This window comes from Convolutriloba macropyga, chromosome 1, assembly GCF_964194025.1.
Source record: "Convolutriloba macropyga chromosome 1, txConMacr16.3, whole genome shotgun sequence".
Classification (NCBI taxonomy): Eukaryota; Metazoa; Xenacoelomorpha; order Acoela; family Convolutidae; genus Convolutriloba; species Convolutriloba macropyga.
The window spans coordinates 11495822-11521687 of record NC_134468.1 but is presented as its reverse complement, the minus strand read 5'-3'; the positions used below and the strand labels follow the sequence as shown (position 1 = coordinate 11521687).

The 25866-nt window shown below is 34.2% G+C and overlaps 1 protein-coding gene across 3 annotated transcripts in view; it reads right to left on the bottom strand.

The window, feature by feature from the left end:
- Window positions 1-2049: 2049 nt before the first annotated feature.
- LOC142345704 (uncharacterized) overlaps window positions 2050-25866 on the bottom strand; it is a 109902-nt gene continuing 86085 nt past the window's right edge. The window contains exons 1-8 of one of the 3 annotated variants that reach the window (XM_075397965.1): window positions 22650-22815; window positions 21674-22188; window positions 20471-20696; window positions 16847-16994; window positions 16188-16408; window positions 9725-9854; window positions 6964-7233; window positions 2050-2471 (exon numbers count right to left, since the gene is read on the bottom strand). In XM_075397965.1, the coding sequence (XP_075254080.1) occupies window positions 2134-2471; window positions 6964-7233; window positions 9725-9854; window positions 16188-16408; window positions 16847-16994; window positions 20471-20696; window positions 21674-22083 (1743 nt within the window). In that variant the 5' untranslated portion in view covers window positions 22084-22188; window positions 22650-22815 and the 3' untranslated portion in view covers window positions 2050-2133. Of the gene's footprint in view, window positions 2472-6963; window positions 7234-9724; window positions 9855-16187; window positions 16409-16846; window positions 16995-20470; window positions 20697-21673; window positions 22189-22443; window positions 22461-22649; window positions 22816-25866 lie in introns of those variants that run through there. The other 2 variants (XM_075397975.1, XM_075397955.1) reach the window with 2 other exon arrangements.

Genomic DNA, 25866 nt, shown 5'->3' with positions numbered 1-25866 from the left:
CCCTTATTTAGGTAAATTGACTGTTAGTATCCTCTTCAGTTTGTTTTGTCAATTATAATATCATTATAACCTTGATGATACTTCTTTCGCCTTTTCTAATATAATATTAATTTTTTCTTTCAAATGAGAACAATATCTCAATTCATATCACAGATTCAAAGATGTTTGAAGACATAATCAGACTGGCTTTTTAAAGCCTATGGATAACTTTTCAAATCCTTTTAAAAATGTTGCCTTTTTGTTAGAATTTATTAATTCTTTTCGAATTCTTCACCCTGTCATTGAGCCAAAATTTTTTATTTATTTACATAATTTTACGATAAATATTGGTACTGTAGTAATCATTTGGCCATATCTCACAGTCCTTGTTCATGCCTGAGCGGTCCGTGAGATTTGATATGAAACTATCATGATCGAGCATAGGATTAAATTTTAAGGCTAATTATGAGAAAGCATAGTTGTACTGCCGACTTCTTTTTGTGGGGGTGCAAAAATACGTGGACGGAATGATCTGTTGTTAAGAAAAGCGAGATTAAATGAATCGGAATGAAACAAAGTAAAACCTTCTAAAAATGTTCTTAGATTTTCTTTAATTGTCCTATTTTTAACGCCCATTTTCTTAAGCTACGAACAGATTAGTCAAAACTACAAGCCTCTCTCTTGTAAGGTTTTGGTTAATTGGTTTCTAAAATAACTTGAATAATAACCATCACTTCAGGTGAAAAGAAAAAAACATTTAACATTAATTCAGTAAACATTTAACATTTAATACAAGTATTTGATATTGTATTTTGATATATCGCATTTATGCTCTGCAGTCATTTTTCCATTATAAAAATATTTCAGCAAAATTTATCCAAAATTAGCTGCGAACACAGAAGTACAAAAGCGTGGAAACATTTGATCAAATTTAGCGAAACATGAAAAATACGGATTTCAAAAGATTGCCTTAGAGGGCTTAAAAATGCTAATTAAAAGTTAAATTTGCTAATTGAAATAATAATTTTGCAGCTTCTGCTGAAGTTGTGTCGTTAGCATTTTCAGTCCCATGAAATACGCCCTCATATTGAGCTGAATGGTTTTTACCCATCGGGGAAACAATAACAATTTCAATATAAGTGGCGACATTACTAATTATAAAGCTTAGCATTAAACATAAAAATAATTGACAAAATTACGATTGACAACGAGAGAACTACAAAATTAAAGCACAATTTTTCTTTTTGTTCATTTTTTTGGAAAGGTTGAAATATATAAATAATACATTTCATACAAAAACCAACATTAAACATCAGTAACAAACATCAACTAAAAGCCACAATCAAGAAAGCGAAAGATAAATGGCGGCAAAATTTTTCTTTTTAATCAGACTTTGGTGCAAGATGACTTCGCAACTAACTATAAATTTAGTAATATTCCTTCTTCTGCTTATTTTTAAATGATATATTTCAAACTGAGTTCATAGTTGAATTGCAATGATAAAGCTGTTTTGCACTTAGGAGCCATTTTTGCAATAAAAGTGTATATAACAGTACTCTGATCTACGCAATAAAATACGGATATTTTCTGTTTTTGCCTCCCCCCATCTTAGTGGGTGCATACTATTTGCACCCTCCAAGCGCATGTGCCATATTTTCATATAATGATTTCGTATGTAATGGCACCACGTGCTCTGTTACTGGGGGTGCATAACGTACTGGGTGGGGGGGGGGGGGGGGGGTTGGGTGGTTCACAAACGGAACGGATACTGATACTATTATTAAACCTCCATTGCACAATCAAAATACCCCCCCCCCCCTCCTAGGCCGAGGTTTCAGCAAGAAGCAATAAAAATTGCTAGAAAATGTATGCACTAAAGTGAATGGAATGCGGTGAAAAAGTTTCACTGCTGAAAATTGCAACTCTTACAAAAAATTCGGCCATCCGACTCCACTTAACTTAACTGAATTATCGCAAAAGATAATTGGTTACCAGCTATCGAGTAAACTAATGTAACCATGCGGGCAATGGGGTGTATTAGATTCAATTCACATTTGATAAGTCGGCGGGGCGGCGGGGGGGGGGGGTATATGGAAGATATAAATTTCGGGTTACAAAATCCATAGTTTTTCAAGTTTTATAGTAAAAAAACAGTTAAACATCAGAAACGCGCATATCATCTTTAGTTTCGCGAACACTTTCATTTGTTAATGTTAATCCACTTGATGAGGGCGGAGGAGGTGGAGGTGGAGGTGGGACCTCATCCACCTCCTGTTCATCAGTTGTGCGTTGTTCCTCCTTGACGGAGTGCATTTCCACCCCGTGTTCAGATGTGATGCTCCGAGATCGGTTGCTGTCATAGGGCGGGGCGCATAGATGAGGTTGAGGGTTTTGAGACCCATCTGCGGGTGAGTGAAAGTCTGCTCCGTCCTTATCACCTTTGTCTACTGTCAAATTTGAGTGCAGTGGACCGGCTTCTACAGATTCTAGTGCTAAAAAGTATCCATCGATGTTTAATCGCCTCGTATCATATTCCTCATAATCGAACGGACAATAATTCTTGATTTTATGTAAAGTGATCTAAGCAGGCACAACTAGTTTAAAAATGGAACACCACTGTATTCGAACCAGCATCTCTTACTTGCAGGCCTAGTTGGCTAACCAATACACCCACTGGTCTTAAGCTCTCGAACATGGGCATCTCTTAGAACCCATTCTGATGTTTTTTCTTGTTTCTCAAGGCTGCTTCATTTCTCCAGCCAAGTATACGTTGAACAAGTAGAGCTTCTCGTCAAGCTTATCTTATGCACAATTCACATTAGTCTGTTCTCTCTCAATCTTCCAACATTATTTCACGCAATAAAATTTGATTGGACTATAGCTTGGAAAGCGTCCGGCTATTATTAAAGAACTTTGAAGGTCGATGCAGGTGGTTGAAGAATTCAATTTATTTCAAAAGTTTTTTGTCTAGATTAATCACGGAGACATGCAACATTGTAAACAAGATGGAAAAAAGATTATAGCTCAACAAGATTTTGCTACAGCGTTCCAAAGATTGTCACAAAAAGATCAGGTATAGTTTACTTGGGACTGTACGCGTAAAAATCAAAAGCAAGGAACGCAAATACAAATAACGCCCATAAGAACTGAGCCTCAAGCTCAACCCGTCAGTCAAAAAATTCAACTAAACGAACTGTCTTCCTATTTTTTCAAATTGATGAGGTATATAAATACTAGCAATCAGATGGCTATTCTGCAATTGCAATTTAAAAACCGAGTTTGACTTAATGAATGAGTTTAAATTGAGTTAAAACAGCAATATTTTTTAGAAAAAACAAAAAAACGAAAAGAAACTGCGAAAAGAGGGGAGGGGTAGGTGGTTCACAAACGGAACGGATACTGATACTATTATTAAACCTCCATTGCACAATCAAAATACCCCCCCCCTCCTAGGCCGAGGTTTCAGCAAGAAGCAATAAAAATTGCTAGAAAATGTATGCACTAAAGTGAATGGAATGCGGTGAAAAAGTTTCACTGCTGAAAATTGCAACTCTTACAAAAAATTCGGCCATCCGACTCCACTTAACTTAACTGAATTATCGCAAAAGATAATTGGTTACCAGCTATCGAGTAAACTAATGTAACCATGCGGGCAATGGGGTGTATTAGATTCAAATCCAAATCACATTTGATAAGTCGGCGGGGCGGCGGGGGGGGTATATGGACGATATAAATTTCGGGTTACAAAATCCATAGTTTTTCAAGTTTTATAGTAAAAAAACAGTTAAACATCAGAAACGCGCATATCATCTTTAGTTTCGCGAACATTTTCATTTGTTAATGTTAATCCACTTGATGAGGGCGGAGGAGGTGGAGGTGGAGGTGGGACCTCGTCCACCTCCTGTTCATCAGTTGTGCGCTGTTCCTCCTTGACGGAGTGCATTTCCACCCCGTGTTCAGACGTGATGCTCCGAGATCGGTTGCTGTCATAGGGCGGGGCGCATAGATGAGGTTGAGGGTTTTGAGACCCATGTGCGAGTGAGTGAAAGTCTGCCCCGTCCTTATCGCCTTTGTCTACTGTCAAATTTGACTGCAGTGGACTGGCTTCTACAGGTTCCAGTGCTAAAATTATCCCTCGTTGTTAAACGCCTCCTGTCATATTCCTCATAATCAAACGGACAATAATTCTTGATTTTATGTAAAGGGATCTAAGCAGGCACAACTAGTTTAAAAATGGAACACAACTGCATTCGAACCAGCATCTCTTATTTGCAGGCCTATTTGGCTAACCAATACACCCACTGGTCTTAAGCTCTCGAACATGGGCATCTCTTAGAACCCATTCTGATGTTTTTTCTTGTTCCTCAAGGCTGCTTCATTTCTCCAGCCAAGTATACGTTGAACAAGTAGAGCTTCTTGTCAAGCTTATCTTATGCACAATTCACATTAGTCTGTTCTCTCTCAATCTTCCAACATTTTTTCACGGAATAAATTTTGATTGGACTATAGCTTGGAAAGCGTCCGGCTATTATTAAAGAACTTTGTAGGTCGATGCAGGTGGTTGAAGAATTCAGTTTATTTCAAAAGTTTTTTGTCTAGATTAATCACGGAGACATGTAACATTGTAAACAAGATGGAAAAAAGATTATAGCTCAACAAGATTTTGCTACAGCGTTCCAAAGATTGTCACAAAAAGATCAGGTATAGTTTACTTGGGACTGTACGCGTAAAAATCAAAAGCAAGGAACGCAAATACAAAATAACGCCCATAAGAACTAAGCCTCAAGCTCAACCCGTCGGTCAAAAAAATCAATTAAACGAACTGTCTTCCTATTTTTTCAAATTGATGAGGTATATAAATACTAGCAATCAGATGGCTATTCTGCAATTGCAATTTAAAAACCGAGTTTGACTTAATGAATGAGTTTAAATTGAGTTAAAACAGCGATACTTTTTAGAAAAAACAAAAAAACGAAAAGAAACTGCTATATTTGCTCAATGACTCGTCAAAGATTTTATTGAAAACTAGATAGCCAGCATTATTAGTAGTGGTCATTGTGGTACTGTTTTTATGAATAAAGTGGAACATTTGGGTAAATCAGATTTAATTACCTCTTGGTGGCCCTAATCCAAAAATATAAATCGGATTTTCTTTTTAAACCCTTACAAACCTGATTCTAATTACTTTATGCGGTAATATTTACTACGGTTATAAAAAAAATGAAATCATCTCTTGCCATAATGCTAATACGGAAATGAATTAGATAACTCGATTTGTTGTGATATGTTTTGTTCACACTCTATCTTGGAAAACGTCAAGTTATTATAAACAAACTTTCAAGATGACTGCAGGTGGTTGAAGAACTTAATGTATTTCCACAAAGTTTTGTTTCTAGATTAGTCATTCAAACAACTTTTGTAAACAAGATTGAAAAAGGATGATAGCTTAACAAGATTTAGCTACAGCAGTTCAAATACTGTCACAGAAAGATCAAATATCAGTTACCTGGGAACGTACGGGCAAAAGTCAAAAGAAAACGACAAAAATACAAATAACGTCCAAAAGAACTCAGCCGCAAACTTAAACCTTTGGACAAAAAATTAATGATTATTCTGATTTCTTCTTATATTATTATAGTCTGAAAATACTAGCCACCATATGCGTATTTTGCTATTCAACATATGCAACTTCCATACAAAGTTTTGTCTTAAAGAATTGTTTTAAATTGTGTCAAAATAGCAGTGTTTTGTTGAAAAAACAAAAACAAATTCAGAAAAAATGGTGTTTTTTGGTTCGTATTTAATGCCTCGTCAAAGAGTTGCTCACAAAATAAATGACCCGCAATTTTAGGAGAGGTCAATGTGGTACCGTTGCTATCAACAAAATGGCACTTTCAAGCAAATCAGATTTATTACCTCTTCATCGCCTTAATTGGAAACTATAGCTTCGATTTTCTTTTGATAAAACTTACAAACATCCTTCTAATTACCTTATACGGCAAAATATCTTAGGTTTAAAAAAAAAATTCGGCAGATACAGCTTTAAACGCGCTCTTTCTCTCTCTCATCCAACAAAACTAGTTATAAAACGGAACTCACTTACTAATCCGAGTATTTTTTTTCGCCTTTTACTAGTTTCATTTTATACACAGCAACGGACTGTAGCGTTGGGTGCAGCTTCACACTCCAAGACACAACCACTGTTTTCTTAGTAAACAGAAAATTTTCTCTAGGAGTATTTTAACATGGATATTGTCATCATTATTTCAAAAGATAGGAACTTGAATATTTAGCAAAATCGAAAAGTTGAGACACAAAATGATGAGCATTTACATGCAAAGGTTTTATTAATTACTACGGCAATTTCCTAAGGCATTCGAAAAATTCAAGTTTGAATTTCACTTTTTTGGATAAAAAATTAATGACACCGTCTATGTAATAAACTTAGAATGGACGGGATACAAAACAAAGGAAAAAATAACTTCTGCAAATTTTTGAATAATCATCTCACATATAATCAAACTAACGTGATTTGCAGAGATCAATTTTCAAGAGTACAAAAACCCAAAAGTTTTGATAGGAAAATGTGAGCTAACTTATTATCCACTTTCTGTTTTTAAACATAAAATGTAAAAAAAATGACGTAAGTTATGATTCCCACCTTTTTGTTGCATGTAAATGTCATTATCAGATGAAAAAAAAAACGTATTGGTTAGTTCACAATGCATATTATCGCAGTTTTTTGTTAATGGGGAATTAAATGGGATCTATTTTCTGTTTCGACCCCACCCCCCCCCCCCCCCGCGCCCCCGCGCATATGTTATTTTTTATAACATAGTAACGCGCTATATGTAACTGTAACGTGTTGTACCGTTACTTCACGGGGGGGGGGGGGGGGGGGGGAGAGATTAGAACCAATATATCAATAAATCATAATGAAGATTGGTCACATTAAGGTCATCATCCTAATCCGGTGTAAATTACCATTGTCGTGGTTGTTATTCTTGCTGATGACGTGGTTGTTACTTTCATGTTCGACCGTACTTGGCTTTAGTGGGTCCAGCCCCCCGGTGAGGGTGGGGAGATAGGGGCAGTGATTGTTGTTGTTGGTGGGGGGTAGGGTGCTGGAGAGGGGACCTTGCGTCCCAGTGGCCGTAGGGACTCCTACAGTTGCATTGACAGAATCGTGTCTTCCATTATGGCGACAACATGGCACCAGAAATGGACAGCAACAACAGCAGTATTTCTTCACCCCTATAAAGGTAGAGGTTTAAATTTGGAAGGAACAGCAAAATAAAATCGACAAGCCTGAAACATAATCAACGCCAGTGAAGCCCTTTGAAACAACTGCTGCTATTAATTTCAACTACTATTAAAGCTTAATTGTTGTGACAAAAATCAAGGAAAATTAAGAGGATCTGTATGCCAATTTTATTTCAGAGGTCGCTCACTAAAAATCAGTTAATTCAAAGCCATTATTTTGTGCTATGAGGAACATTTTATTTTTTCACAAAAATATGATGCTCTAAGAGATTTTTAGAGATCATATGCAGCCTCTTACAAATTATAATTATTCCGACCCGTTTTAGTGGGGGAGAAACAATACGCTCAAATGTTTTTTTTGGTTCAGACAATTTTTGCTTATCGATATATTTATCGTACTGGCTTTTGAGTGGTATCAATAGAAAACCTTTTTAGCGTAGAATTTTAAATTGAAGACATTTTTTTTCGATTTCGCATTTTCCGAGGAGTTACGGAGGTTTTGTTCCATTTTTTTGGAATGTTGGAATAAATTTTGATAAGTTTTTGCTAAAAATATGATAAAAGTGTTAATGATAGTCTCATTGGTTTTGCGTTGAAAGATGAAAGTGAATTTCTGATCGTATTGAGCCAAGTGTTCTGGCTAATTTTTTGCATATATTCTGAATTTTTTCAAAAATCAGAATTTTTCATTTTTCAAAAATAAAAATTGGCATCTTATATTCAGATTTGGTCCACTTTGTCCAGTTTGACCGTTAGTGCAGACAAAAAAAATGCAAACACAATCTTTGTTTACTCACATATGCCCTATTTTTATCTCCGGTTCCTAAGAAAGTGTTCTGGATCTAACATTTTAGCGGCCCTATGCTAATTTAAATTGATAATTGTTCTTAAAAAAGCATGATTTATTTCTGTTATATTACCTTTTCTTTATTTTGTTACATTATATTTCTTTATTTCTTTGCATTATTTTCTTTGCCATCTTTTTCGTCAAAAATACTATTACGCAATTTATTAGAACAATTCCCTTTTTAACAGCAGCGCAGTTCTGGCAAGGCCAATTTCGGCCTCATCGTGGATCTTTGCAAATGAGGTACTCTTTATGTTCAATTAGAGTCCCATGATTAAAAATTGTGTCCAAAATTTGGGTCTGAATTTTTTGAGTGAAGCTAGAAATTTTTTATTTAGGGAGCTACTAAGAGACTTTCTAAAGCCTTCTAATACATATTTGGTAATATAAACTAATAAATATCCACAATTCATCATTCATTTTTGATATATTGTCTTTTAAATATTTCTTAGCTAATAGCTATTTACTTTTAGCCATTTACTTTTAGCTATTTACTTGGATGACAATTAAGTCAAAAACATCGTTGAACCTAATCGGAACCTTATTTCTAAATTTTCTATTTTTTTCAACTCAAACGGAAATTTCACAAATAAAATCAAAGCTTAAACTTTTACTTGTTAATCTAAATAGTTGAAACTAATGATCATTGATTTAACTAGTTGAAATAGTAGATAAATATAAATTGTAAGATATTTAAGGATAATTATTGTTTCATGCTTGGCCGTCCGTTGTTAAAAATAGATACATCAAAAACAAGTTTCCATTCAAGGGAACAATTCCAATTTGCGTTCTCAAAAACTTTGTTAATTCATGATTATATCTTTTGGAACCCATTGACCTTATATAACATCGTATGTCGTCATTTTTCTGTTTTAATTTCTGTATATTAACCTGTTTCGTGCTTTTGATCCATTCAATTAGCAAGTTGCCTGCACTTTCCAAAATTTTTTTTGATGATCCGAAGTGCATCACGTTCGTATGGAGTCTAGTTAAGTGTAACATTATTATGATTAAAACAGCTAGCAAAATATCAGTTTGATCGAATCATCGTGGCATCAATCAAGTTTTCTGCGCATCCAGCAAACATTTTTGGACCTCGATTTTTGTCAATTTATACGCTGAGGATTTTTAGTTTACAAAGGATAATGAAGGAATGCAGTACAAAAATTCTACTGACTGAAAGATTAACAGACTGAGAGACAACGATTCAATAGAATACAGTTAAATTCTATCCTAGTGATATGTGGAATCTTAGAGGGTTTAAGGAACAAAACGCTATAACCAACTCCTCTGGAAAATGTCCAAATGAGCTTCAAAGTCAACTTGAAATCAAGTTGAGTTCCTGGATATAGGATGTTTTGAACAGGACTCATGATGTTCTTTTTGTCCAAACTATCAGTCGTTTGTTAGTTTCAACTTGTAAAAAAAAAGCCGTACTGTCATATCAAAGACAAAAACGTCCACAAGTGGGACCACATCACAGTTATTTTTTACTCTTTTCGAGAAATCATTAATATATGAGAGAAAATTAGAGGTGACCAAAATGTTTGGCAAAAAAAAATTAAGAACTCTTCAGTTGTGCGTAGCTTTTGGTACCATATTGCATATGAAGTGTTTATTCATTGATAGTCTTACCAATGAATAGGTTTTTGAGTCGTCGTTTGAGAGGTGGAGACATTGTGATGAAGACGATAGGGTTAGTGCAGGAGGCGATGATTGTCAGATCAGGAAGGAACATGTCCACTATCATCTCTCCACGAGAACGCTGCAACAAACCAAGCACATTAATTTTTTTTTCAAATTGTGCTAAAATATGGTAAATGTAACATATTAAACTCACACCTTTTTGAGTTTGAGAAGTTGTTTGAACTGAACATGAACTGAATCAATTAATCATCAAAACTTGTAAAATTCGTTTTGTATTGCAATTTATCTTTTAATTTAATGCTTAAACCAATTTTAGATAGACATGCAGCGAATTTTTTCTAGATTCCAGTTAGCCCAGTAGGCAAAGTTTTTAATTCAGTACTAGTTTTACCAGCTCAAGATTCGGATCTCCATGCTGTGAGTCATAATTTTTTGTAAAAAAATCCTAGTCTAAAAAGTTGCGGATATTATTGTTGGCAACTCGCAAAAAGAGAATCGAAACTTTTTTTCTTCCTCTCATGGATTCGCCGCAATTTTTACATTATTTCAAAGACAAGAATACCATAGAGTGTTTCATGGTGCATTTTGGTTCGTTCTGGTTTTTCATGATCGGTTTTTAACTGCATACAATCATCGCTTTGTTCAGTGTTATACGCAAGACATCATCGTTATGTTCGGTTTCTTAGATTCGGTATGTTTGATTGTAAACGTAAAATCTTGGTCGGTATGTTCGGTTGTACTTAGCTTTGGTATGTTTGGTATTAAACGTAAGATGGTTGTCAGCATGTTCTTCGATTCAGTATATTAGGTTTTAAAAGTAAGATAACCGTTGGTATGTGCTTTTTCTTATATTTGGTTTCCAAGATTCGGCATGTTCAGTTCCTCGTAGTCATTTTTTTACATTTCAAAGAAAGCATACCAATTCCAAACAAGCATATGTTTTCAAAATACAGAAGCTTTCTTACTTTTTAAAAGAGCACATACGGAAAATTTTGAATGTACTAAATCGAAGAAGACAAAGAGGAAACCAAATATTCCGAAGCTCTTGAATATTTCGATTCGTTTGAAACCGTACACGGCAATGATTTCATACAATATTTTTTCGTTTCTGTAACAGTTACTGAAATAGGCTTTCACATTGTTCTAGACCTCTTAGGTTTCGTAATAGCTGTTAAAGATCTCTTAATGGTTTAGGTTATTTAAACTATTTAAACTAAGACATTACGAGCGTCTACGTGTACCAAGTTTGGAGAGTTAATTTACTCGTTTTTAACCAGCTTTTACTTTTCCAATGTTAATACATTGTGCTTGTGAAATATGTTTTCGCATTTCGCGGTCGAAAAGGCTGTGCCTCATATGGAAGTTTCAATTAGTGGTTTTCACTTTTACGCTGGAAGCCCGTTCCGCAAAGAAATATGCGGCAGACTAATCCTTCATTTTATAAATCGCTTAAAACTGGCCCTTGCAGCCGAAAGTAACTACGTTTTACATTCACTTGATCCTATTTTTCATTTTAAGGCTCTTATTTTTTCGGAAACCACTTTCCCAAAAATTAATCGCTCTCCGCATTGAGGCGGTACATGAAAGCGCCAGCGCCTTTTTTGGAAGATTTTTTTGGGTACCGGTAGACTCTCGTATTGGAAATAGTTTTGCCCACTCTATTTCCTGAGCCGTCGGAATAATTTGATCTGCCCGGAATGATTTGAAAGGCAAAGTTTTAAACACATTTGCTCTTTATTAATTGCAATTTTCAGATTGCCTTAAACCCGTCAATCCTCCCATCTCTCCCCCAGACAATAACTCTGATCAAATTAACTTTTCTGTTTCGTAGATTAAACGTATAAAATTTTTGCTGTAACAAATATGATCATCATATGCATTACTTAATTTTAGCACAGGTATTTTTACTCACAGAGGCGTGATTAATTAACAATCTAAACAAATGTTGGCACATTTTTGCTTCACATATAAGAAGCGTTTTTGTTATACTTATCAGTGACAAACAGTAGACTTATGTTTATAGACTCGCTGTAATAAAAGATGGCCGTAATAACTAATAAATTTTACGGCTCTCTTAATTATCAGAAGAGATTACCTTCAGTTTTTGTCTGATAATATACAGAAGATGATTTCAACAGACACATTAACCTTCTTATCATTCTTGTGCATGTAATATTCTAGAACTGAAAAAACTTTTGAGCTCATAGATATAGAAAAGTCATGCTAGCAAGTATGCATGGCAAAAAATGTGTGCCCAAAAATAATGTGCATACTATTTGTATTGCATGAGGAGTCTAAAAACAGAAGCAGATCTTTCAGTTGTACTAGAGTAGAGAATTTAATTACGAAGAGACAATTTAATCAAATTTAACTTACCGATTTAATTAATCAACATGACCTCGATGTATTTCTTGGAAAATAATTTTAGTGCCCTATGAGATTAAGCAAACAATGCATTTTCTATATTGTGACACGTTAAAAAAGTCATAAATGTGGATAATTTTTATGATGCAGAAAAAGACCTTAGATCAGGAAAGAAAACGAATTGGTTGATAGGTAGGCCATCTTAAGCAATTTTAAACAGAAAAAAAAGGCAAAATTCAGGCCCTAAGATCAAAACTTCTTAGAAAAACAATTACATATCTAAATTTTTGAGACCAATCCGGTGACTTAAATCACAGATCAATATTGATAGTAAAATCTTCATTTTTTAGAGCACTGATTATTCTTAGTACCTGGCTTATACAAGAAACGGTGATTTATTGCATCTATGTTACACAGCTCAGCGGGATCTAAGAGATACTTAGCAAATTTTACGTTTGCTGGATTTTTTTTGGGGAATAATGAATTAACAATGAACTTGCTTACCAAGAATATGTTTATCAATGCAGCAGATCAACAGTTTAAAAAATCAGTTTTCATCACCCCATTTTTTTCCACACATGGAAAGTATGCATCCATTCTCCCCACATTCAAGCAAACAGACAGCAAACGAGAAATTAAAAAATTGAAAAAGTTGAAAAAAAAGTAAACTTATGAATACTCCTTGAAAACAACCTAGTATCAACGTATTAAAAACAGTTATTGAACTAATACAATAACAATTAAGAATACAATATAATTAGCTTGGAAAAATGCGACCTCTCTCTTTAATAAGACTACGCTTAAAGATTGAAAAAAAATTGAAATTGGCAAATCTAAAAAACAATTAATTTTTTGAAAAAAAATTTTAAACCCTTGGACATAACAACCGTAACATCTCTACCAAACAATTATGAGTTTGGTACAATTAACAGTTACTGCTAAGGAAGCCAATGGTTCATGTCATTAGTTAGACTCAAATTAAAAGACTACACATTCACACTTGAAATAGAAGTAAAAAGTTCGCGAGTTTTTTATTCATAAGGTGTTGAAGGCAAGAAACAAGACGCTTTTCGCTGAATTTATCATGCACGTTTACTGGTCTTCTTTTCCTGTCTTTTTGATCGTGCGGTAATTGAGGTTTGATATGAAACCACTGGTCCTTAATTAAATCAGAAAAAGGCAACAGTATTTCAAGAGAACATACAACGTCCAATCAAAATGCAAATAAATTTCGAATGATGAACTTTCATAACTAGACCACAAATGACCTTGCTCTTGCTGCTTCTCCATTTGAATAAAAATTATAACAAACGTTACAGGGTTTATTGATTTAACTAGAAAGTTGAAAATTTACTGAAAACATTTACTGAAAACAATTTGTCGGAGCCATAAAAATGTTTTAAAAAAGCTAGACCAAAAATGCAATCCGATTCCGTTATCGTAGCAAAACTCAACAAGGAGACCAAAATTTGCTTTGCTATCGTTGCTGGGCTGTTAATTAACTCAATTCCACTACATTTTTTGTAATACTTTTTTGGCAACTGAAAATCTTGATATACAAAAATTAACTTATGCATTTTTTTTCATAAATTTTGGTTTAATTTACAGAAAGACCGCAAAAATGCTATTTCCTCAATTTTTAGAAACCAATTAAATTAGGAGGCATTACTAGCCTATATATGAGTAACGGAATATGGCGTCAGCGGATTTTATATCTGCACTACCGTTCAAACTGGATAAAGTAGGCCAAGTAGCAATATATCGGAAAAAAGTGCTCAATTTTCAAATTTTTCACTAGTTGAAAATTTTGACAAAAAGTGGGCACAAACAGTTCACTACTCTCTTCTTTTTTACATGTAAAACCAACAATACCACTGCCAACATTTTTCATCATATTTTATCAAAAATTGATCAAAATTTAAGCCAAAATTTAAAAAAATGTGAACAAAACAAAGGAAGTTGGGCTAGTGTTCGCAAATATAATGATCCTCATAACTCCAGAAAAGAAAAAAAGAACTTTTTAGTTTGAAAATGTACGCTCGACAAGTTTTCTATTGATACCACACGCAATCCTGTACGATGAATATATTGATCCGCCAAAATTAAATTGACCGAACAATTAAAAAGCCCAGTTAAATATATATTTCCTCCCCCCACTAAAGTGTGTCGGAAGAATAAATTTCTTTATTTAGTTGGTTCTTGACGCAAATTTTAGAACTATTACCCAAAATTAGGGATGTATAACATTTTGGGGTGAAAATATTTGTTTTTATATTACATTATAGTAAGAGTGTTACTATAAACTGAATGAAAAAAAAGACAACCAGAGTTTTTGAGGTTGTTCTTTAAACCCTTCAGCAGGAAGTTCGGTTGCATAGCTATTCAACTGAAAAAACTTTTAGCGCTCTGAATTATCGCATCAGCTTATAGCGCGTCTGTATTCCGCTCAGATGCTCATCATTTATTGATTTTACACCGTTCATGCTGCGGAGTTCAAATTGAAAAAATGGAGAAGGCAAAAAAAATAGAACAAAAAAGCCTAAATCTGAAATAATGAAAAGTCCCTGAACCATTTCTTGCACAATAAAAAAGTCCCCAAGATGACATCTGAAAAGACAACATATAAAGTGGAATTACTATGGAATTACACTATGGTACCGAAAAGCTACATACAGCATGATTTCTGCTTTTAAAGCATGAGTAGTGCTTCATAAGCATGATTTGCCCTAAGGCGTGAAAAAAGGTGTGAAATTTAGAAATTTGAGAGAAATTTCATTCTCACTTTCTCCGCTTAAACAGAAAAGATTGTTAATTCTTTCTTGTTCTTTCACCGTTTGCCAAGTTGTTACGCTACGAGATGTCAGATTTTCGTGGTTTAAAAAACAAAAACAAGTCAACTTGAAATCAAGATCCAGTGCACAGTATGCATACAAACGTTGCTTGAAAAACGAGTTTCGAGGCCCAAAAATCGAGCGGAAGACTCCCAGAATTGTAAAAAAAATCAGAGAGAAAGTTAGTTGCCGATGTTTTGAAAGATTCCAAAAACGCACTGGAGCGCATAAGAATGGCTCATAACGCTTTCTCTCGCCACAATACAATTTCCAGATGCCAGCATACAGACCAGATCTGAATCCTATTGAAAATTTATGTGCAATTTTGAAGCAACGATTACGAAAGACAGTTTTTTTGGTAAAATTTAGAAAAAAAAGTGTATGAAATTTGGAATGAAATTGACGCAAACGTCGTGAGAAACCTGTATGAAAACTATACAAACCGTCTATATACTAGACGTTAAAAAAGCTAAAGGTGTAGTGACGCGTTATTAGAGAACAAATTTGAACTCAAAAAGTTATATTATTTGATGTTTTTCTTGTTTTTTAGAAAATATTTAGGTGTACGTAGCTTTTGGGTAACATAGCGTATATAAGATCAGATAAGACAGAAGTTTTGTAGAGTGAGATCTCATAAGGCATAATTTGTATTGAATAACATCTGATAAGATGATGTTGGTTTTAACGTGCAAGATCTGATAAGATGATTTTTTTTTGTGTTGGATCGGATTTTTCTCTCATCAGATCTGATAAGAACATAAATAACCTAACCGACATCTTGCGAGACAGCATTATCAGATACGACAAAAAGTCCTGAATCACCCCGGCGGTTTCCGTTTATATGTGTCTCTACTTAAAATGGGAAAACAAGATTTCGTCTCAAAATGCTGGCCCAACCTTGATCCTTTTCACTTATAATAATTGTTGGTTTCCATTTTTGTTTCCAAATTACATCAATTATCGTTCTAACACATCTGTTTTACATCATGACTTTACGGGTCTTTCCAATTTAGCCCCCCATGAAATTATAGCCCCCCATTATGGTATACTATCATGATGGGGGGGGGGGCTATAGTTTATCTGACCACTACGCTGGGGGGCTATAATGGGAAAGACCCGACTTTACAACCGAGTGATTATAAATCAAGTTAAAATGGCGACTTACGTATTTCAAAATCAAAATGGCGAAATACTCTGAAGTCAATGGCGGTCATTACATCTCTTTTAAGTTTGTGAACGACGATTAAGATACTTACATCCCCCAACGGGGCATATCCAGAGGCCTGTCGAACGGAGAGTCTGACCAGATGGATAACATATGGCAGCCAGAGTAGGAATCTGACGAAAGTTGCGACCAGACAAGTCTTTGCTATCTTCAGCTGTGGTTGCTGTCTGGCCCTGGGTCGCATCACCTGCTGCCCACATGGCTGTCCCGATTGATTTGAGCTGGGCTGCTGAGCTAGTGTGAGTTGATAGCCTGGAATAAAATATATTAGTTGGATATGTAGACGTTTTAGGATAAGAATTTGACAATAAACTGATTCTGAACTTGATATATAACCATTTTTTAACAACTTCATGGTTTTTTTTCAAAAAAAAAATTCAATTGAACCAATGGATAATTGTAAGACACTGAGTTTTCTGATAATCTCAATATAACTATATGATCTGTTTGAAAACACAAAATTTTTTATATTACTCAAATCAAATAAAATTTGTGAGGAAGACAAAACAGTACCAGACAAACAAAGCCCCGACAAAACTGCCCCACACGGCAAAATATTCCTAGTCGAAGAACAATCCTAGTAATAAAATCTACTGAAAATAGACAAAAAATAAAAGCCTACACATTTATTGGACAGTTTTGTCGGCGGGGGGGGGGGTATTTGTTCTGTCCGGATACAGTGGTACTAACCAGCCTGGCAGTTGCTTCCACCCCCTCCGATCCCAACACACCCCCCACTGATGTTGTTGACAGGGTTCATGTTGTTGTTGTTTTGATTGTTTATGTTGGCTCCTGTTGCATTTGTAGATTGAAGAGGTCGATTCAAGCCAGCAGTGAGCTAAAAAAATTTGAGTTCAGGAACCAGGACTGAATATTCTAGTATGAATTGACGAAATGTGAGTTATCCTTTCAATATAAATTTAAAAACGATAGCTTTCATTCATATGGATTGAGGTGTAAGTGTTTAACTTTTGATTATAATCATGAAAATTGCATTGAGAAGAAACTCCCGTCCCTGGCGAATTAGAACTGAAAGATGCCGTATAGTGCTGTGAATTATTTTTGAAACTTCGGTGAATGCGGTGAAATATTTTTTTATAATTTCATTGAATGCGTGCGGAAAATTATTGAAAAAAAAGACATTTTGTTCAGAATATATGTTGTAAATTATTTCTAGAATTTAACTGAATGTGGTGAATTATTTTTAAAAATTTCAGTGAATGAGATGAAATATGTTTATAAATTCAGTGAATACGTGCGGGTAACTATTGAAAAATGACTCTTTGTTCAGAATTGATGCTGTTAATTATTTCTAGAATCTAAGTGAATAAGGTAATTACTTTCACAATTTCAGTGAATGCGGTGATATTTTTTTATAATTTCAGTGAATACATGCGGTAAATTATTGAAAAAAAACTCTGTTGAGAATTGACGCTGTAAATTTTTTCTAGAATTTAAGTGAATGCTGTGAATTATTTTAGAGTTTTGGTGAATGCCGTGAATTATTTATAGAACTTCAGTGAATGCGGTGAATTATTTTCAGAATTTCAGTGAATGCGGTGATATATTTTGATAATTTATTTGAATGCATTCGGTAATTTACTAAAAGATGACTCTTTGTTTAGAAATGATGCTCTGAATTATTTCTAGAAACTAAGTGAGTGATGGGAATTGATTTAGAATTTTGAAGAATGCCGTGAATCTTTCATAGAATTTTGATGAATTCGGTGAGTTACATTCAGAATTGAAGTGAATGCGGTGGAATATTTTTATAATTTCAGTGAATACGTGCTGTAAACTACTAAAAATTGCTCTCTGATGAGAAGTGATGCTGTAAATTATTTCTAGAATTTACGTAAAAGCAGTGAATTATTTAAAGAATTTCAGTGAATGCGTCGAGATATATTTATTATTCCATTGAATGTATGTGGTAAATAATTGAAAGAAAGTTTTTTTTCAGAATTTAGTGGGACGGAAATTTTTGTGCACGCGTTTTTGTGTCGTCGATCAGACCTCTCCTAAGTTCCGATCCACCTTTGATTAGAATACCAGCCATTGCAACAAAGAACTAATGAGATTTTTAAGCGTCAGATTTAATCTCTGATCTGGCATTATAGTGCGCCCATTTTATCTATAAATACGTGTACTATAAATGCGTTCAGACTAAATTTTTGAACTGATTATTGGACGCACCAAAACCAAATTTAGAGCACTTGTCAAATAAGATCATGGCTAAAAAGGGTGCACTCAGAGGTCAGTTTTGAGCCCGGGTTTTTACTTGGTACAATTTATGTCAGCTTGTGTTATAATGTTAATAGAGAACAACAAACCAAACGGAATTTGTACACAAGATAAGCTTGTCATAACTTGAAAAAATGCTTTACTTGTTAAGCGTAAACAAGTGTTAAGCGCTTCATCTCTATATTGTTAGAGAGATGAGGCTTGTAACAGAAAACAACGCCAATCTTCGGTATCTTAGGAACAGTTGCTGTAATGCTTAGATCATTACTAGGCTCGAAATTAGGAGACACCGGATCTCTTCTAGTACTAGAAAAATATGATTGGTCAGACAGTTTTCCTGTTTGGTGATACTCACACATAAAAAGGTGATTTTGAAACGAGTATCTTTTAAAATCTTGCAATTTGATTTTTGACTGCTTTAACTTACGATCCAACATTTGGGCTGTTAGAAGGTTGAAAGAGAACAACCTAATGTAAATTGTGCATAAGATAAGCTTGACATAGCTTGACAAGAAGCTCTACTTGTTCAACGTATACTTGGCTAGAGAAATGAAGCCTTGAGGAACAAGAAAGAACGTAAGAACGGGTTATAAGAGATGCCCAAGTTCGAGAGCTTAAGACCAGTTGGTGTAATTGGGTAGCACACTAGGCTTGCAAGTAAGAGATGCTGGTTCGAATCTAGTGCTGGTCCATTTTCACAGTAGTTGCATCTGAATAGACCCCCTAACATGGGCCTATTGTTTTGATTATAAAAAATTTAAACTTATTTTGTATTTTAAAGTAGCGAGTTTTGTAAAATAATAAAAGAGCATGCTGCCTAGCAAGTTAGCATGAATCTATATTGCTTAAAAACGTGGTGTCGCAAAATCAAAGTTGGAGTTGAAAAATTAACGCATGACCGTTGTATTTATCCTCATTCATTACTATTTGCCCACTCTAATCATATATTTTAAGTAAATGCAAGCTGAGTGCGTATACAGTACACAACTCATACAAGACCACCACCAAGAGGGCTCTCACTAAAGTAATGAAACCGAAAATGCTATAAAGACTTACCTGGATCATTACAAGAGCTATTAAGAAATTTTGTTAGCTATTGTTGACCTAATCCAGAAGACCGAAAAAAAACGACTCAAGAAAAGCATGGTATGTTCGATTTTCCGCGAAAATAAACGTTGGTATGTTTGTTCATTATGTTAGATTTCAAAAGTTAGAAATTGACAGTATGCTCCTTCTGTTTGGTCGGTTTTTGCGGTTTCTTCGAGTCGGTATGTTTGATTTCGAACTTAAAAAATTGTTAAAATGTTGCGTTGCTAAGAGTTTGTGTGTTCAGCTTCTCTAATCTGGTATGTCCTTTTATAAACGTAAAGCGTCAGTTTTTCCTATAAAGAATTTGAGATTTTTTTATGATGCAGTCCAATAATATGATAACTTCCCAATCGCAGGAGTTTCAAATGACCCTCTAGGAGACAATATCTTACGTTGAAAATTGAATTGCCGAATCTAAGAAACCAAACATACTCAAAATCATCAAGTCTTTAAATCCGAACGTACCGAACATAAAAGACCGAGCGTACCGAAGATTTCTTACGTAAAAAACCAAACGTTTGAAACCAAACATTCCGAAGATTCCTTGTGTTTAAAAACGGAAAAGACCGACGATGGCGAAGAAGAAAAAAAAGCATATAGATTTTGTCGTTTTGGTCTAACTATAACCGAACATTCCGAAGATTTTCTTGCTTTTATAAACGATTTCTGATTTAGAGTAATAAGATCTTATCAAGATTTACCAAATAAATGTTTCAACTTCGTGGTAAGATGTTTCAAGTTTTTCAAGAGATTTCTAGATCATGAACGTCTTGTGTATCTAGTTTCCATTCACTATGTCGCCAATGAACTGAACTGTCAATGTTAATTAATATAATTATTGGACTATGCTAAAATTAACCAATATATTAAATAACCCTACTGCTCGTAATAATTCAGTACTTGTTCATTTTCGCAGTAGTTGCGTCTGCTTGGAACCCTACATAACATTCACCCATAAAACATGCATGAAAGAATGATTTGAACCTTCTTGGCACTGTAGAACGTGTAGGAGTATAGGATGAACTGAAAGAGGACAGGAGCTGAGAAGAATAAGAGCATGTCCACAAGGTCTGAAAGCCACTCTGAGATGATAGGGTACTGGAAAGGACACCACTTGTCCCCTCTTGGGTCCATGGTCTGGAACTTGAGTGCGGCCACCACCACTGTCATCGTGTACACGCTCACCGTGAAGATCGCTTTCACTCGCATGCTGAAAAAGTTTGAAAGATTTTATGATCGGAAATTAGTTAAAACTGATAAGATGTACAGGTTACGTTATTCTGATTGAAGTCACTGACAACTTTTCTTTTCGATCACAAACGGAGTATTTCAGAGCAAGCGGTTTATCTTTTTTAAAATTACGAAATATTTTGGTTTTTTTATTCATATTTATGGCAAAAATAAAGAAAGAAAGAGACCCTGTTTTAAATGCTAGCCGTTGAGACAAATAAATATCTACAAAATTCTGGTCTGAGGTCTTCAATTTTTTTTTACAAAACTCTGAAATCAAAACAAAGTTCAAAAATCTAAAAAAGTAACGTGTAGAAAACTCACTAATAAAATATTTTTGAGCCACATGTAGTTTTTTTTAAATAATTTCATATAATTCTGCTCGAAAACATATAGTACATTATGATAATAAACATGAATTTATCATTTGTCACGCCGCTATTTTGCATTTTGAGGCATGACCATTTATTTGTCTTCAAGATATAGTTACTGAATTTAAATCAAATCGGGAAATAAGATCGATAGAGTTCTAAAAAATCCCCTTAAAGGTGTCTAGCCTTTCAGGCCGATACGGGTATGTTTTCAAAAGGCATCTTTTCCACAAAATCCTTTTTGTGCCATTGCCCAATCGCTAAAACATTTTCTTTGAGGGGGGGGGGGGGGAGTTTGGTGTTTGGGGCGTTAGCACAACATTGTTTTCATAACGCAAATGCCCTAAAAGCCAAATTGCAAAATGCAAGAGTTAATGCTTTTAAATTCAATCTAGGAACTAATTTGTCAACTTGGTGCCTTTTTCCTTACATGCTTATTTTTTGCTAATTATATATTTTCAGTTTGTAGACAAGATGGCGAAGTTCCTATATCGTAGTTTCCGTAAACAGTTTAGTATGCAAAATTGTACACCCTCTATTATGCACATTTTGCAAAAAAAATGAACTGATTAAAGATTGGATTAACCTCAGTAACGAGCTTTTGAAGAAAGGCAAGTTTATGATCACGAACTTTTCATAACACAAGAATAAAAGGAAGTAATTTGAAGCAGTAAAATTAACAATAAAGTTGCAAGCAGTTGGTAAACATCTCAAAAACAAACTTGCAGATTGCAAAGCTATCGTAACTTCCTTAACTACCAAAATTCCTAATATAACACTTATATCTACGACAACTAAGTTTAACACGAAAAAGTAATTTGTATTTTTAAATTGCCTGTCAACAAAGATGTTGATAAAAATAAACAAATTTGCAAAAAATCCCGTGAACAAAGCAAGAATATAACAACAGTGCCATAATGTGGTTGTTATATTTAGAATATTGTTATCAATTGCAAATTCGACAGGTAGAACATACGTAGAATTATTAGATGACATTTTGAGAATATAATATGAAATGTAATGAAATTTGGAGTAAATTGTGATTCGAACTTTTTATTATTATGCAAATTTTTCTCTTCACATTGACAACTTTCAGCAAAACTGACTTTTTACAATTTCGGTTTTTCACATCATAGCCCTTCCTCCAAGAAATTATAGCCCCCCCCCCCCCTCCCCCATTATGCTTGATTAATATAATGGTGAGAGATGTACAGGTTGTCTGACCAACAAGATAGGGGAGGTTTATGATGGGAAAGACCCAAAATTTCTACATTGGTCGTAAAAAAAAACGTTCACGGCTAGTAATTTTTTAAGGACAATGAAAAGTAGCAATGAAATGTAATTAGAATTTTCCACCAAATTAGCACATCCTGTAACGTAACAAGAACCCAGAGTAAGGTACTATATATCCTTCGTCTGATAAGGAAAAGCCCACGGCCCGTTCTTAGAAGCAATTCACGTATCGAAGAGGGTTTTTGAAATACTGTATCCGTGTGAATTTTTTCAAAGTAAAGGGACAAAATGGGCGAAGAACTGTATCATCAGATAAAATAGGAGGCTACCTTTATTTCAGATAATTTCATCCTCATATCATCAAAATTTATGTTCCTCTTATGAATGGGGTACATATTTTTAGCTTTATTCCGTTGAAATTAAGGCGGTGCTCAATTTGTCTTTTAAATACGATTGCGCTTTTTAATACTATCAAATATTGGAAAAAAATGAGCGCATATGGTTCAAAGTAATTACTGAAGAATAATGAAATATGAAATATAATGGCAAGAGATCACAAGTGGTTTTCAAAATTTGTTATATCTTCTTCCAAGTTAGTTTCAGCGAGCGTAAAAGTCATTAACGATTTCTTCTATCTCTTATCATCAATCGAATTTAAATTATATAGTTGATATGAAAGTTATTTTTAGATTGTCTCTTTTAATTGGACTATTGTCTACTTAGCGACATATTTGGATACGTGACAAAAAGGCTAAAAAGAGAAGTTGTGTAAAGAACTTTAAATGCAGACAATTTCTCACCGTTTTATTTGCGAATTATTGTTATTGCAAAAAAGGTACCAACAAATTTTTTTAAACTTGTGTTTTTGTGTGTGTGTATGTTTGCGTGAGTATGTGTATATATATAAGACTGTGTGCAAATTAATTTCCATTGTTGACCAATTTTTCCATGGCTAAAGTGAATGACGCAGTTTGAAAGAAGCGGTGACAAGATGACATCAAAAGCTGACAAAATTTAATCTAATTAATGGATTACCATTTACATTCCCTCCCAATCACTGAAAATTTTCGGATGGCCTCCAGTGAATATATATATACAGATTTATTAATGGGAAAACAAAAGCTATAATTTAGTTCACTTCGCCAACAGCTAAAAAGGCAAAGTGTTCAAATGAAATGCCAACGAACAAACAAACTATTTTTTTCATTTTTTAATGGCCTTAGAGTAAAAATTAAACACCAAAGAATGTTGAAGTAATGTACTTCATGTTACAAAAAAAACAAAAGAGTGAAAAAGTGCTTTGATAAAATTTTGAAAAAAAATATGACATGAAACAGACACAACGAAAAATAAAACATGTACAATAAAGTTTCAAAAATAACAAGGACGCTAGGTAATGCGCGTACGCGCATAACGTTCCGCCCCGCTCATCCACCGTTTGGCACAATTCACTACCAAATGATAAACGATCGAAAAACTTTGAAAAACATACGATACAGATCCACAAACTACAAACGGAATACAATAATGCCACGCTAAAGATAAAATAGTTGAAAGTTCAAAAATTCACCAATATTTTCTGAAAATAAATGAATTCAAGGAAGTCAAGGAAGAGATTAGCTAACAACTGAAAACATTGTCTAGGTTCACTTACACCGCATGAAAAAATCAATTGAATCTTTGATTGGGGACACTAAGTCACTGAACTACAAAAATTTAACAAATGAAAGCAAAACATAAGAAGTCCACGAAATTTAACGAAAACAATTAGTCACAGCCATAAAAACCATGAGCTTAACTCTGAAATCATAATGTATGGTTTCTGAGATTCAATTTTAGTAAATACTGTCCGTCAATAATTGAGCCCTGATTTGAATTTCTTGTTCAGTAATTTACATGGAAAACTATAAATGCGGAAGAATTTTAAGAAAAAAGGCCGCCCCCATAAACATCTACCATTTTTATCGTAATATCCATGTTGAAATCAAGATGAGCCCTGAAAATTCAGCGCGGCTAAGAAAAGGCTTAATTTTCAATTAGTTGCGCAAGAGACCGATTTTTGAACGCAATTTTGTAGTCTATCAAAAAATAAATCATGCTTTTTGTATAATTATTGAGTTTAAACTTGCCGAAAACTGGCAAAATTATAGTTTCAGAAGACTTTTAAAGACAACAGCAGTATAATTAGCTTTCTTTACAAGCTTAAAATGTATAGTACCGCAGTTCCAAGGCGTCCAAATCTAGCGAATTTAAAGATTTTGGGCTAAGAAAGCAGATTTTGTCCCATTTTTGACAAAAAATATCTTTAAAGATAAAATCAGTAAGACTACCGTTTACAATTTTAACATATATTTGACAAATAAAGACAGAAATTCGGAAACAAAAAATACGGAAAATGTGAACAAAAACAAAATAATATCGTGACTATTCAGAAAACTTTAAACATCGATAAATCCCGGTAAAAACGAGAATCAAAAATGATTATTAATATGATGACGTTGCAATAAAATCAATCAAATTGCCTCACTGGGCTTTAAACCCAACATTTTTTAGAGCAGTAAAATGGGTTGCACTACCAGTCCTCGATCTCTGCGCGGATAGAAATCAATCGCTGGCAGCCCAAGACGTGCTGTAGGAAATCTAACAAATATTAACTAGTTGAGCTCAACGGGGTGGCAAAAATATAGATGTTCTGGTTCAGGAAGAGAAGTTTAGCTCAGCTGCGTTGCCTAAATGCGTGGTACAAAAATTTTTGCTATTTATTTTAATAATGGCTGTACCTGAATTAATTCAATTATTAATTTAGTTTAGTCAAAACAATATTATTTTCGCTTCAAAGCTAAACTATGTCCAAGTTTTTTGTAGTGTTGATAAAGCCATTTTAATCGAAGGGAAAGGAACTCAATTATAATTTTTTTAGAGCCAACATACTGTTTTCTTGAGAAAAATTTGTAACGTTGAACATGAATTTGGTTCATTAAGTCAACTCTAAATTCGTAATTAATCTTTTCTAGAAAAGTGGATTGAAAAGTCCTTTAGAATAGTGAATAATTATGCGAACAGTATAAGTTATAAGCAAGCCGAACAAAGATATTCGAGACGTGAAAACAATTTCGCAATATTTGAGAAAATAAATGATCTCGTGAAAAACCTGATTTTTTTGAGATTTTCGCAAGCTGTTAGCTGCATATGGAAGCATGAGGGGGTCGTGTAACTTAAATCTGGCAAAAAATTTAAAAGTTTCTAAAAGCTCCAGCCGATTTCGAACAATTATATGTGATAATTAAGAACAACATTTATTTGCAATTAAAAACTCAATTTTATCCATTATTTGTTAATCTGTAGTTAGATATTTGTATATTAGTTAATGAAGGTCATTCTTTTCTGTTGGGTACATGCAAAAACTTTGCAGGGATCTGTTCTACGTTATTGAAAATGCATATGCAAGCTTCGCAATTAACGATAGGATATAGTGGGTTTAAGGTTTAAATGAAGTCTTCCAAAAGGTCAAAATCTTAATGCCAAATCAAATCACGTTATTGGAAG